This window comes from Myiozetetes cayanensis, unplaced genomic scaffold, assembly GCF_022539395.1.
Source record: "Myiozetetes cayanensis isolate MyiCay16 unplaced genomic scaffold, myiCay2020 scf5-8, whole genome shotgun sequence".
Taxonomy (NCBI): domain Eukaryota; kingdom Metazoa; phylum Chordata; class Aves; order Passeriformes; family Tyrannidae; genus Myiozetetes; species Myiozetetes cayanensis.
The window spans coordinates 46,590,553-46,606,210 of NW_026087742.1; the positions used below are offsets into that span (position 1 = coordinate 46,590,553).

Here is a 15,658-nt window from a genome sequence, read left to right on the forward strand (position 1 = left end):
GGAAGGGACAAATGGGAGTAATTAAGAGTCCTGCCTCTTAACCTAACCTCTTCTAACAATGGGAGTTTTGTAACAGAAAGAGAAAAGGCTCTGCTGAACCTAGATGTAGTCATCAAACCAAATGTTTGTGTTAAGTACAGATGCTTGGAGAGAAAGAGAGAAAAATGAAAACACAAATATCTATGCTGGCTGGAACCTAAACAAACAATCATCTTCCCATTAACTCAATTGATGTTTCATTGCATGTGTCCTCAGATAACATCAGCTGCATATTTTTCTACTTTTTTAAAGAAATTGCAAACTACGTCAAAATCTCCACTCAATAAAATAGCAAGGGTATCTCATTTTTAGCAAGAACTGCCTGTGTTTCCAGGAAAATCCCACTGAAATTCAGATATTTGAATATTACGCCAGATATCTCCAGAGCATATGAATTCCTGAAATGTTTTGTTTTGGGATGAGCCTCGTTGCTTTGCATCTTCAGGAAATCTTACAGCAGGGTTACCACCAGGTTAATGAACAAGCACGTAGTGTGCACAGAGTTTGATAAACAAGCCGATATCCGCCAGTACATTTCTAAGCATTTCTTTCACCTGTTTCCCTACAGACCCTTTCATGTGCCTACTTCGTGGGAGCAACTCTGCATATGCAGAGATCCCACGTAAAAAATGTTAATAGGGATGTGTACAAACCTATGCTTATAAACATTATGCAACTTTAGAGCAAGGTAATCGGGCTCTGCTTTCTTAGTTGAGCAGAGCAATCAGGTTTTTCACAGCCTAAGCAGTTTTCCCCGTGTGCCTGCATGCGTGCTGGCGTGCACATTTGCTGTTGTCCACCCGCACCCACCCCCGCCCGCACAGGCATGCGTCTGAGAAAAACGCTGCTCCTTCGGAAAAACAGGAGCTGCTGATTCTCTGTCGGGTTTCAAGAGAAGCCCAGCACAGGGGGAAAGAAGGGTGAGAGCGGCTCTGCCTGTGGTGCAGGGCGAGTTCTGCCATCAGACCCGCTCATCACCAGCAGCTTCAGGAATTTACATGACTTTGGAAAGGCTGGGGGTGGTTTATGCAACCAGAAGTTAAGTCCAGCTTTATAAAGGGTTTGTGATGTGCGGAGCTGGCACCGGCAGGGGCCCTGGAGAAGTGGCCTGGGGGAGGGGAGCCAGCCTGCTTCTCAAGAATACATCAAGCCCTTGAGGAAGCAGAGTGTGCCATGTTTGAAGATGCAAAGATAATCACAGTGCTGGGAACCGTCTTGTGTAGCGGAGGAAGCCAAACAACAAGAGGAAAGCTGCATATGCTCCTGATTTCGCACAGGAAGCTAGCAGCACCTCCTGCCAAAGCGAGATAAGAAAACTCCCATGGCTTATTCTGGACAAGGCTGTGGTGATCAACCTTCGCTTCACACTGTCCTCGCTCTGCTCAGTGGCCCGTTCCCTTTCCTAATGAGTTTCAGAGCCCTCACCTCTATTAGTATACAGCATGCCAAGCACAATAGTGTGGTGTATTTATAACTATCAACGGGGAAAAGTTTCCAGGGTAAGAGTGTACTTCATGTCATCTTGATGTATTTCACTGAAAACTAACTACAAACCAGCTCCAAGCTAAAGTCGTGCTGATTAAACTACTTGTCTCAGAAGAAAAGCTGTTCTGTTGTCACCCCAGTGATTTATAGCAGAGCGTAGGAGCTGAGGTAAGCGATTTGCCCAATTATTCACAGGACTGATGTGACCTCGAGTATGACAGTCAGTTCTAAATTGGCCCCACATCCAGCCTAACCAGACACATCTTCCCCATCCTGAAGACAGCACTGCAGTTTGCACTGCAATGACAAATACCAGTGGAAGAGCATTATTCCCCAGAGCAGTTGGAAAAATAATCATCTCTATGTCCTTGTCTTCCCAGTTCCTCCCTCCCAATTCCTCCTGCATGATTCCAGAGGCCATTGCAATCGTTACCTCCTGTAACATCGCATTCAACTCTCTAAGCATTCCTCTTGGCAAAGCCTCTGGAAGCCTCAATCACTGAGGTGGTGCTTGCTTGTCAGTTGGTAGTATTTGTCAATTGCACCAGTACTAGGAGCGAGAGGAAGCCATCCTGTCAGTAATGCTGCGCATTTTTTAGAGTGATTAATGGCAGTCACAGTACTTTTTTCAGCACCATTTTTTTTTTTTTTTTAAGAGCACCAATCTATTCCTAGCAGTATCGGGGCAATGTTACTACAAATCCCAGTTGGGCTGACTCACATCTTTCAAGAAGCAATGGTGACAACACTAACTTAAGACAGGAACCCTGGGAATTCCTGGAATTGTAAAGAATACATAGGAACTGCTTTTCATTTGGAAGTTATCAAAAAAATCTGAATGACATGGGCCTCGCCAGCTCTGTGCCTCAGCATCCAGCGCTGTGCAATTGGTAGCACAGGGCTGGTGTAGCCACGTGTCCCTGGGAATACTGAGTCAATTTGAAGGAGGAAACAGAGAGGAAAAATAGTAGCAGGGATCATGCACAGTTTGTGAAACGTGCTTTATAGGGGGGACGGGGAGAACATCTGCTGGCCCCCTGCCAGTTTTGTCTGTGCATGTGAGTCTGTGATTCTCAGAAGCTTTGGTCCAAGTGTTCCTGCTCTAGATCAAAACCAATCAGTTAGAGACTGAAATACGAGCCCCACTGCATTTGGTGGCAAAACCGCAGTTGGGAGCTCATCTCAAGTACCTTCCCCAATATGGGGTTTAGTGGGGCTAGGAGAAAATCTACAAATGGTAGGAACTTGATGTATTTTTCACTGTATATTGTTTATTTGTTTATTTATATTTATTTAGGAAGTTAGCAAGGAACACCAAACAAGAAATCCTAGTGAAAGTGGTGCATATTCCTCCCTTGCACGACTCCTTCTCCTCTCTGCTCCCACTGTCATTGGTCTCTATTTCTTCCCATCACAGTATCAACACTTGCCTACCAAGAGCAAATGGGGTATCACCAGCACATCTCACTTCAGATACACTCATGACTCTCAGAGTGCAGCAACTCCCCACTGCCACTCCCCAGCCTTTGTCTCCAGAGTAGGTGCAACTTGTGACCAAGGATACCGTGCTGAGAAACTATTCACTGACAGGCTGGGGGGTGGCTGGAGAATTTCTAAGTGGCCTCTGTGCATTAGGCTGTACTGCTTATTTGCCAGAGGGAGGACTGAGGGTTTTCTTCTGCTTCATAGGATGATCTGTTTCCCCACTGAGGAGGATATCTGGTGAGTAAGTATATTCTCTAGGGGAGATCCCTGATGTCCCAAATGCCTCATACTCCTGGTCAACATCTTTGAAAACAGTAGTTATATGGCATATGCTGTATATTTCCATGGCTCTATCAAAAAGGGAAATATTTGATAACTGCACACTGTTTTCTTGTTATTATCTACATGCAAACTGATAACAAGATAGTGATGCCTTTTCATACTCATCCTTTCCAAATATTACGACTTGCCCTGAACTATTCTGATATACTTCCATGGCAAGATGATTGATTTGAGCTATCTCAAAAGAAGCACTAAGATCAGCAGCAGTGTTACCTACTCCAGGTAGGTAACCCTTTCAACCCTTCATCAGGCCATGCTCACATTTTCACTGGAAATAAATCACTTCTATATCTGCACACCTGAGCACCCTGCAACACCACCTACTTACAACAAAAAATGGAAAAAAAAATTGGGTCACAAAAAGCCCTGTTTTGTTTCCAATTTCTTTCCCAACACTTGAGACCCCTGGCCATTAGGGAACATAACACCATTTGAAAGTCGTTCTTCAGGTGTCTGTACATCCTGAGATTACCTGAAATTTTCTCACTTTGTCTTATCAGATAAGTATATTTTGCTCCTTGACCTTCATTTTCTGGATTCACACTGCTTAACATACTTCGTGGACACAAATTACCATCATATTTCAGCCAAATCTACCTTCCTTCCTTCCTTGTTATCCACTTCCCTTCCCTCCCTTACTAGACTATAATCACTCTCATGTCCCATGCAATCACTGGGACTCAGCCTTCACTTTCTCTGTCCAAAAGTAACAATTGTGTCCTCCACAGAAGAGCTGGATGTTGGTTGGAACTATAGAATTATCACTCAAAGCCTGAGATTTTCACAAGCACCTGCAATTTCTTTCTGGGGAAAAATATGTCTGATTTTAATAGTGTGTAGTACTGCAAGAAAGAGGGTCTTGTGATTTGGCTGAACAGTCAGAATCCTAAAGTCCACGAAACCTCTACGTACAGTGTCCACTCTATTTTTTTTATTTCAAATTTATGCTCTCTCTATATAAAGTCCAGGATACCATTCAGACCCTTCTAGCATAAGTTCATGCACAACTCACTTTTGATAGCTCACTCAACTTCTAGACATAACCCTACATCCATAACCTTCAAGATCCATGTATCTACAACACCTTCCTTCTCACAGTGTCAAAATTCCCTTCCTTTCCTTTGCTGAGTCGACTGGATCCTCTTGGTTGTAGAAAGGAGTAACACTTTACTAACCTATTACTCCCTGTCTTGCTGACAAGCTGGAGGCACAACTCACACCCTTTCCATTTTCCAGTGATTAAAAAAGGAGATGAAGGAGCTATTGCTGCACTGAGGTTGTGTTTTTCAAGATGATTTGTATTCAGCTTCACTCCAAGTAGGGATCTGAGAGCAGCTCTGGGCTGACTGGAGTGAGGGACTGGAAGTGCAGGCAGAAAACAAGGAAGGGATGAGAAAGAATGGAGGGAAACATTTTTAAGGAGAGAGGGGAGTTGATTAGAGGGAAAACAGGAAGAGAAAATACTGACAGACATGGATGTAAGACCAAGAATCCATCTACCCCATATCCTGTCCCAACAATGACCATGTGCAGATGGTTGGGGATGAGTAAGAGCAGGACTAACTTCAGATACTTCCTCCTAATACTCCCCCAGTCACCAATTATTGTCAGCTCAGGAACTCCCTGCAATGAAGACTGTTTCTACACTTCAGTGGATTTCTCTTCCAAAACTTTGTGCAAACTTTTCAAATCCTCTGGCGAGGAGTATCACAGGCAGGTTATTCACTGCATGAAGAGCTATATCCTCTTTCTGTTCCAAATTCTGCTCTTCTTGTCTGCATTTAATGGTCCCTACTTCTTGAACTGGAAAGGACATACACAGTTGCTTCTCAGACATGTGTGTCCTTCACAGATTTGTAGATCTCTATCTTGTAGCCCCCAAGGCACCTCTTTTTTGGTCTGCAGAGGCTTGACCTTCTTCCTCACTCCTCTCTCACACACACATTCCTCTCATTCCATGAGATTCCTTTAACCCTTTTTGATGCCACTCCTGATGTGCCTCCCAGTTTGGTGCATCCTTTGAAATGAAAGGATCAGAAATGCTGATAGTATAAAAGAAGTTGGCAATTTATGAATTTGTGGACTTATCATGGTGTTCTCTATTTAGGTCTTTATTTCTTTCCTCATAATTCCTAACACTTGATTTGCTTTTTGGACTGCTCATGATGGTGATCACTTTCACAAACACATCTATCACACCCAGATCCCTCTTTTTGGTAGTAAGGACCAGCCAACAGCCTTTCTGCATATGTCTTACGTACAAAAGCAGATTTTTTTTCCCCTGTGTATATCATGCACATTTATCTTAAGTGAATTTCACTCTCCCACTTTATCACTTGGATACCCAGATTCATACAGTTCTGCATTTCTTCGCAATCAGCCCCTCATCCTTACAAATCTGAATAACTCAGTATCATCAGCAGACTCTGTCACGTCCTTACCACCTTTTACAGGTTATTTCTGAACATGTTGACAAGTACAGACCCCAGCACCAGCTCCTGAGAAACTTCACTGGTCGCCTCCCTACGCTGCAAGAACTGGTTGTTCCCTCTTAACCTCTGTTTTCTATTTTTTAACAGAGTATTTTTTTTCTGAGCACGATCTAACCTCACACGGCATATCTGTTCAAAGCCTTCTGCAAAGGCTTTTTGAAAGGCATACACATAAAAGGAAAAAGGATGCTAACTCAAGTTTGTATATTTTTGTAAAAGGTGTACTTGATCCAGTAATAGTACTCCATTCATAATCACTCCTAAGCACACACAGAGTTTGACCTGGTGCCTTCCTTTGGCCTGGAGCCCCTGCTAGTGCAGGAGCAGGTTTCTGGCTACGGGCTGGGACGCCCCACTGGTTCGGACACCGCCAGCGTGCGGGGCCTCGCTCACGTCGTGCAGTCCCCATGTACAGCCTGTCACACATTGTATATTCTATGGGCTGGGCCACAGGGAGTAAAAGATCAATCAGTAACATCCCACGATCTGTGTGACCCTTATGTGTTTTTCCCTAAGACTGGGTGTCAGACTGCACATAGTCAAGCCAAGAGACCATCCTGTGAAAGCAACAAGAGAAAAAAAAAAAGAAACTAGGAGGAAAAAAAAACGGAGGACAAGTAAAAACAAAACCATAGGAGAGTGAGAATAAAAGTGTGAAACTAAGCAGAGCATCCCTGACCACCTGGATCTTGCTGTAGTTCTTATGTTTCAAGCTTAAACAGTGACAAAAAATACAACGCTCTTTGGTTTAACTTTTGTCTGTTTGTTTGTTTGTTTAAATTTGATTTAAAGTGATTTGAAAACAAGAAATTTCAAAATTTGAAAGCTTAAGGTTCTGGTTTAACTAAGACCCACAAGGAAGTAATTTCTGGCTTGCAAAATAAATCCATCAGCATGTTACCCTGAGGACAGACTGGGGCAAACTGTACTTGGTGTAGAATACATGTATTTGTTAAGCTTATGTAACCATATGTATGTGCCAGGTCTGATTCATATGGCATTTTGCAAGCAAAATAGTACAAAATATTTTTAAATCCTGATAATCAGTAATACTGACTGAAGACAAGGATACAGCCCTACTAGTTATTTTCAGAGGAAAGAATGTGTTCCCAAGCAAGCATTGAAGTTTTGGGTCCCAGTGGAAGGTGCAGAATGAGATACTTCAGCATGGCTTGTTCAGGCTGAAGCAGATCAGATGCTATTTCACTCCTCTCTTTCTTTTGGTTTCAAATTCCCTGCCAGTCTGTGCTGCTACAATGTACAGTCATGGAAGTTCGTCTGCATTTTTTGAAAGATATGTAAAAAACCACAGTTTGTTTTTTTTTTTTACACTAATCTATTTCCCCAGTGTTCTTTTGGTTTTAAATTCCCTGCAAGTCCCTGCTGCTACAATGCAGTAAAATAAGGGAATAGTAAGTCTAATTTTTTGGTGTACCCGTAAGTACCTTTACATTACTAGACTGCTGTAAGAAGATTTCTTGTAGCACAGGGTGGATGGCACAAAGGCCACCAGTCAGATCCTCAGCCAGTGTGAATTTAGAGTTGAGGATGTAGCCACATGTCAAATGAAACAAAGGCATTTTAGAACTACCTGTTTATTAATGGCATTTGACCTACTTTTACCAGCTCTAAGGATTCAAACTTTCCCTTCCTGAAAATAGAAGGTGGCACAGGGAACAAAACCAGTCACTGTGGACAAACTAATGGGCATCAATGTTTGCAGACATACAACAATTAAATTTGGGTGGTTCAGTACATTTCTAATTAAGTACAATTAACATTTGTTCTTTACTTGTTCATTTCACATACCTCACTGATGTTCCAAATCTGGTTTCCCCTGATCATCTATCCAAGCATATCCTAATGATTCTGCATTTCAATCCCTTATTAATACACTGACATAAACAACGCAGAAATGCAATTAGACTGCTATGCACACATGGCCTGCCTCCTCTTTCACTGAAGCCAGTGGGAGTCTGGCCGTGCAATGTCATTATGGTAGTTTCAATCTTTCTGTATGTCTGCAGAAGTTTCAAGGAAGATGCCTACCTTTTTTCCTCCCAGAGATGCTCCTCTTCCTCCCTCTGCAGTGCTGGAGAGTTATTTCGATAGAAATTCTATACAAAGCTATTTTTATGGAAAGTCATTCATGTGACCCTGCCTTTACGCTGCAGATAAGTCTCCAAGGGAGGTGATATTTCCTTCTTATCACTCTGTGTTAAATCAATAGTGATTTCAATGAGGACCCTCACACATCAGAGCACTGCAAATGTTGTGGTTTCCTGAAATTAGCTCTTTGGCAACAGTACCAGCTTCAGCATTGCTGCATAGTCCTGGTCTCTGCTACATACTTCTGTCCTCAGCTTCATGTGTTCAGCCCTTCATCTCCAAACCCAGCATTAGGTGGTTTTACCAAGAAGAGTTCATATATCCTGACACTATAGTCAGGAAGGCAGAGAATCATGTACTAGTTTTACCTATGACTTTGTTTTTGTAGGCAACTTCACAATACCATTATGTTTCTCTCTCCCTCAAGCATACACACACAGAGAAAAAACCCAAAGGCCAAAAAAACACAGACTGATGTGATGGCAGGATTGTTAAATAATAATCTGGTATTCAGTTTAAAGCTAAACCAAACTGATAGCTCAAGGAGAGAGGGATGCGTCACGGTGATGGGGGAGTTGGAACACCTATGGTAAAATTTCAGTGTGGCATCTGTTTGCAGTTTCTGAGGGGCAGATCAGTCAAACCTGGGGCAGATCCCAAAGATCTCTCTTGAACTGCCCACATAGAAATGTCCATAGAGAAACTGGCCCCAAACAGCACTGCATAACTGCTGAGCAATAGCAGTATCCCACATGCCTTTCTTGGCAATCTCTGCCAGGCTAGTTTAAGATAAACACAAATCTGCTGAAGAGATTCAAGTCAAGAACTATTAACATCAAGCACGTTCCTGGCATGTAGACACTTGTTCTTCAGCCTCAGATTGATGTGTTTTAGGTGGATCCCAGCATATCTCACTCTGGAGACCCTCAGCAAGTCCTGCAACTGTCGGCCCCCACACACCTCTTCTGACAACCCGACCTGAGCCAAAACCAGGACAGAAAGAACAGCTCTGGAGTAGTAGAGAAGAGGTCAGTGAGGCTGGTGGACACTGCAGGACAAGTGTCCCACCAGTTGTCCTCTGCTATATCCACTGACCAACTCGGGGCTTGCCAGCCTGGGAATGTATGTGTCTGCTACAGAGTAGCAGAGTAAGCTGCAGTAAGGTAGCCCTGGGGAAGAAGATTCTCAGTCATTTAAGAAAGACTAATTTTAATTTTTTTTCCCTGCTTACTTTTATTTCTCATTTCATCTTTTACTGTCTTTTGCCTGTCATCTCTAAATTTAATAGCTCTGCATAAGATTTAAAAAGCTCCAGAACATTACATTTTGCCCCAAACAGTTTTTCTTGACTCATCTGTGTTTCCTTGTTGGTGTGACCATCAGAAGAGAATCTTACCACCTATCTATCTATTTAGCTAGGTAGCTAGCCAACAAAAAGTTGTTTAATGGCAACAGAGTTTGTTCAAACAAGGTAATTGTAACAGAAAATAAAGAACAGAGAATTTTAATAATGTTGGTCTTTCCACATTTCAAAAATTCACATTTGTTGAGCAATTTTACAGCTTTTTTTAATTATTATTTTTAATTTGTTATGAGGAAACTATGGAAATTATTTTGTTTGGCCAGTCTCCCCTTACTGGCCGGAGTGAGGTAGAAAGAAAAATTGATCGTATCAATCACAAAGCATTTAATTATATCTGCTTTCAAAAACAATGGAATTCATTGAGGTTTTTTTAGATTGCTAAAAGAGAAATACTATTTTGAAAATAAATTGAAAGAAGTAGCCGTATAACCTCACGGTTGCTGTTAAGGAGGTCGTAGGCAACAGTCCTTCAAAAATAAAAGCGTCTAACATGCACTATGCGTCATTCTCCAGCTTGTGGTGACACTACTCAAGTGATGAGAACAAAAATATTGGAGCAAACAGATCTATGCAGTGCATGGTCTTTGCAGTAACAGCATCTTTTTACTTAGAGTGGATGCTCTGTTCTGTGGCACAGGACCCAGAAATTTGCTGAGAGTCCCTACTGCCATACACCTTGAATACCATACACCTATGGAGGTTTATTGACTGAAGGTACAAGGTACCTATGTGCGTGGAAATAAGCACAATTTGGGTACAAGGAGAGCAACATTTTGGTATTGGAAACCTAACACTGGGCAGGTAAATATAAGAAAAATGCTGTAATGGCAGAACAAAAGAGGTTTTTTATCTGCTGCACAAGGTACACGCACCTTAAATCTGTTGCTTAGGCAAACTTCCCCTCACACAAAGAGGAAAGTATAATGAAATAGGTGGGATTAAAGGGTTTTCCAGTTCTTCAAGGAGAACACCCAAACTGGCACAGACATCAGCCTGAGCAAGGTGTGCCAGCTGATGAGGTACTCCACTCCGCTCCCTTCCTGGAGCAGGAGACAAAATGTAATTACTCGGGTATTTCTGCCTTTCTGTGATAGTTAATTGTCACTGTATTATTCAGAGGGAGTCATTCCACTCCTTTTAGGCAAAGCATTAAAAATGGTGTTCTCCAGACTGCTTTTTCAGTGAGTACTTTAAGGAGAAGGAAGGGAAGAGGGTTAAAGAAAATATCACAGAACAATTACCAAGCAATTTGGAATCAAGTCTGGAAACAACCTTGTAACAGAGCCAATAGCTGATTCAAATAATTACATTTCTCCTTTGATCACCTGCTCAAACACACTCCTAATTAACATTTAATGGAGTCTACAGTTTAGCACATTATTGAACACCTGCTTGTGGTTATTAATTTCTCTTTCTGATGACATACTCTCCTGTGCTGTAGTGCAGATCTGTGTTTGTTGACAGAAGGAAATATCTGACAATGGATGAGCGCCACCCCAGCTCCCAAGGCAGAAACAACTGTTTCTTCAGCGCTGCACTGGGATTTCAATCCAGAGTATGCATAGTTGTATAAACTCTTGAAAGAAACTAAAAGATTGAAAATTTTCATATACATCTTTCTTAACATTTCCCTAGTTAAAAGATGTGATTTCTCTTCTCTTACACCTATTTTCAAAAATAAATTAATACTCAGAATTTTGTGACTTGCCCTTCAAAGGTAGCATACCAGGTAGGGGAAATGCAGCCCTTACCTGTCCTAGAAATGGAGAATTTCAGATTATACCTATTTCAGCAAAAGGAGAGATTGCTGGTGCCACCTCTTGGTGAGAAAGGCATAGAAAGACAGATATTAACATAATCCCAAAGAAAGGCATAGTGGGAAAAATAGCATGTGCTTCTAGGAAATGCTGTCCATTCTCTCACTGATCTCAAAGCAAGTACCCTTAGTTAACCATGTGCTTAAATATTTGGCTAAATACAAACTTTAAAAGCAATATTTATAGCAAGCTTTATTTTTGTAAAAAAAAAAAAGTAAATATTTAAGAGTAATAGTAAGGGTAGACATGCTAAATAAAAGTAAGGAAGTTGTCCTACCTTGTTTTATAATGGTTTTGTTTACAGGGATACCACATCCATGTAATTTTAGGCTGAGGAATACCATACACAGTGCATGTCAGCACTTGTTTGCTGCCCAGTAAATACAGATTGGGATCAGGGAATGATGACACAGCATTTTCATATATCTGGGGTTTCACTGTAAAGGGTAAAAATTGAAAAGCAATTAAAACTAGCTAATTTCCAACATATAGTGTGATCACAAAAATACTACATCCATGCAGTGTGAGTAAACAAGAAAATTTCCCAGGAGAATGAAACAATCCAGCAGTCCTAAATCAAGTCAGATGATGAGTTAGTAACACATTTAAGTCATCAGAAACAAGTATGTGACTGGGGAAGACAGCAACCCTTCTAATCAAAACCAGTGTCCATCTTCTGACTCAAAGGTCAGCCCACCACCCTGCATCTGAGGCTTGTATTTGGGCCCGTGAAAGTCAGCAAGAAAACCCACAAAGTCCTGACCGGTGCAAGATCAATGACAATCCAGCTGAATGAAAATTCAGCATTTACATGTTCAAGAGAAGCATGGGAACAGGTTGTAAACTTACCATTTACTGTAAGAGTAACTGTAAGATTCTTTGACAAGTTCCACTGTCGTATGCTCAATATTATAGTGTAGTTTCCAGCATCTTCCTCAGCAACATCCTTGATGATTAATGAATAGTCTTTAACTATGTACCGGGCACATTTTTCAGCAGCAGGTAGCCCATCTTTTAACCTGTTTAACAGGATTCCAGAAATCAAAATTTTGAAAACTATTTTTGCTTAAACCGCCTGTGTTCCTTCATTTCACAACCCTTCTCGATCTTTGGGAAAGGATTCACAGTCTGAGGTTCTGTTTACTAGAGGTTTATCCTCTCCTTTCAAAAAGGATTGCTGATATTTGTAAAGTACTTTAGAGAATCTATTCTATATATTAAAATTGTTAAGGATCTGACAGGGCTTTACGGCATTTGAGAGTTGCTGAAAATTGTAACTGTCTCTGAAGATCCCATTTGTCTATACTTCTGCTGCCATTTATTCTGGAAGACAACCATTCTGGCTAAGAGTCACTCATGGAAATAAAGGTTGCATCATCCCATGCTGACCATTTTTTTATGACCTAAGAATATATCCTGGGACAAAGGATTACAGTAGCCTAAGAACAGCTGTGATTTTAGGAAGAGGAAGAGTAAGTAGATTAGATAAGAACTTAAGAATCAGATATCCTGCTATCAAGTGAATGTTTTCAAAGATAACAGAAAATCAACATAGAAAGTACTAACTGTTGCTCGCACACATATTCCTGAAGCACAACATTTTTCTTCAAAGTCTAAAATACAGTGTAAGCCACATTTTAATAAGTTGCAAGAAGGTTAACATCATGTTAGTAGAAGAGTGCAACAGCAATTCACTGTGATGATGGACTTAATCAAAATGATTCAGAGGTTTTAAAAAGTATTTACAGAAAACTCTTACTATTATTAGAGGAGCACTAAAAATTTGGCCAAAGGACTATGGATTTAGGCATTTCACTGTACCTGTATTTTACAGAACCACAGAATAGTTACAGCCCAAAAAACCTTTGTCTAGTCTAATCCTCTGTACAAAGCAAGGTCAGAAGGTTGCCCAAGACTATTTTCAGTACAGTTTTGGATAACACAATGATAAATAAATAAAAAATTTTAAAATTAATTTTTGAATCTTTGGAGATTTTTTTATTTCAGAAGTTTTGGATCTATATGTCAATGGTCAATATAGTTAATAAGCCCAACCATAAGAGAAACAGAATCAACACCATAAGCACTAGCATCAGCACCACATTTCCCCCCTAATTTTCCATGTGGAGCCATAAATGTAAGGGTTTTGTAAAACAGAACAACACTTCTGGAGCAAAAGTGATTCCTGGCTGTGAGTAACATGAATTCTCACTGTTCATGTATGTATGGTTTGTTTTCTTAATCAGTCTTGTCATAGATCCTTTGTTAAAGTGCAATGAATTGAACCAGAGCTACTGGTGTTTAAAATTATTTAAACAAAAAACGACTTCAGATCAAGAATAGATAACATTGTTTTATATAAAAGTAGTTTGGATTATAGAAAAAACTGTTCAAAAGATTTCTTAGCACAGTATACGTGAGACAAAGTGAGTGCCCCGGTCACTAAACTAGATCTACAACCTACAAATCACCACAAAATAGTACCAACTTCCTTTCTTTTTTTTTTTTTTTTTCCAATAGTCCTTGTCTGTATGACTCAAGTCAACCGTTATTTTAATGAAAACCTTTTCTTTCTCTTACTGTCTGAAAAGCAAGTTCAGGTCTCATATCTAGATCTGAGTGAAGCTGAATGTGGCACTTCAGTCAAAGTTGTTAGAGATATTTAGCTGTAGAGTGTCCACTGATTTCAAGAGGAGACATATCCAACACATTTGAGGATCTCAACTTTAAACTTTCCAGATCTCCTTTTTTGCACTTGCGAAATGGAGATAATGTTCTCATAAATTGTTAGAACCCCAGGAAACCCTGAAACTTCAAATATAACTCCCAAATTGCCTCCAGTTTGTGCCATTTCAAGGGGTCCTATTCATCAAAGAAGAGGCCCAGGATGTATATTTGAAAGTAACTGTTGTCCTACCATATAACCTCTGGAGAGGGAAATGCCTTCACTTTCACTGACAAGCGATAGGATTTTCTTCCAGCTACAGCCTCCAGCGCAGTTTTTCTTCGACGTTTCAAATTAATGAACATTTTATCTTAAACAAAATTAAAAAGTACACTGTATTACTGATTTTCATTCCTGCAAAAAGAGTTGCTCTACTAAAAAGAACAGGAATCCAAATAAAAATTATTGCTAATAATTTTGATGTTCCCACATGGCAACAACAAGAATAGAGCCTAACCTCCTAGAGATCTGTAAAATAGAAAAGAATACCACAAATATACAAGAAATTGAGATACAGTTCCCAGGGCATGAATCTGCTGGGAGAAGATATGCTCTAGCCAGATTCATATTGTGCTTCATCCAGAAAAAAAAGCCATAAGAGATAAAGTGGTTCTTGGTATGTGGGAAACTGAACTAGATGATCAGATGACCTTTCCACTCCTACAGGCCAAGAATCAATTAATGTTCCAAAAGAAAATATTCTGCCAAAGAGGATTTAAGGGACATTCAGAGAAACAGCAAAGGAAAAAGGCATCATTGGTAAACAGCTGTTTCTTCAAACAAACAAATCTTTGTCACTTCACAGACAGAATCTTCAGTTGTTCTGCCCATATCTCCTAACTCTCTGGCAAGATGATGGCTTTTACCAGAGGCAATAGAACACAAAATTCATACAGTACACTGGAAAATATCTCTTCCTCCCCTGCCAACTTGTGCAAAATAAAAGATTCAAAAATGAAAAATCGTTTGAATGTCCCTATGATAGTGCCTATCAAATTTACAGTGTAACATTTAATCACATTATGAATTGCATGAGGATGGTGGATATCTATTAAACAAGTGCAATATTTATTCACACTTGCTACGTATATAGAAAATAACATGCAGAAGACAAATAAGTAGTTTAACTACACAAGTCATGTTATAAAGATACAACCATGATTCTGCAAACCTTTATTCACACAGACTCTTTCTAATATGGGTAACCCATAGATGGGGCTGCTTATGTGAATAAGAGTTTACAGGCTGACTTCAACAGTTCCAGTATCTCTAACTTTAATTTTAATCTAAAACTCTGTTTCTGACAGCTTCAGTTTAGTGTTTAAAAACATAGTAAGTAGGTATCATGACTCATCCTATGCTCCCAGAGCTGAAATACAGAAAATTAAATACTCTCTAAGAATAAAACACAGAGTGCTTAGTCCACACTTCCAGATGAGAGAGAAAAGATACACCACTGAAAACATGAACAAATCAATATTCTGACCATGAGTCATCTATTGTAGAAGACACCCACTAGTCACTTGGTCTTTAACACCAGTGGTGCTCCAAAGATCCTGCATAGTCCTAATTGTAACAAGATGCCACAAAGAAGGTAGATTCTCCTAGAGTCCCAATGCACAAAAGCCACAATTGACATACTTTTGAAATAATGCCGAAATTGCCAGACTTCACAGAGGGCCCAGGCAGATCACAGGGAACTCGTTTAAGGTTCCTGCTGTAAAACCATATTAATGATTTGTAGTATCTTGTGCTTTTTCATTTTTTTTGAATGATCTACGAGCTACCTGCTCCATGTAGA

General features: G+C 40.3%; 1 protein-coding gene across 1 annotated transcript in view; it reads right to left on the reverse strand.

Moving 5' to 3' along the window:
* FLT1 (fms related receptor tyrosine kinase 1) overlaps window positions 1-15,658 on the reverse strand; it is a 111,334-nt gene that overhangs the window by 61,335 nt on the left and 34,341 nt on the right. Inside the window, exons 8-10 of the mRNA XM_050331215.1 lie at window positions 14,050-14,167; window positions 11,982-12,151; window positions 11,410-11,569 (exon numbers count right to left, since the gene is read on the reverse strand). Coding sequence (XP_050187172.1) covers window positions 11,410-11,569; window positions 11,982-12,151; window positions 14,050-14,167 — 448 coding nt within the window. The remainder of the gene's footprint in view (window positions 1-11,409; window positions 11,570-11,981; window positions 12,152-14,049; window positions 14,168-15,658) is intronic.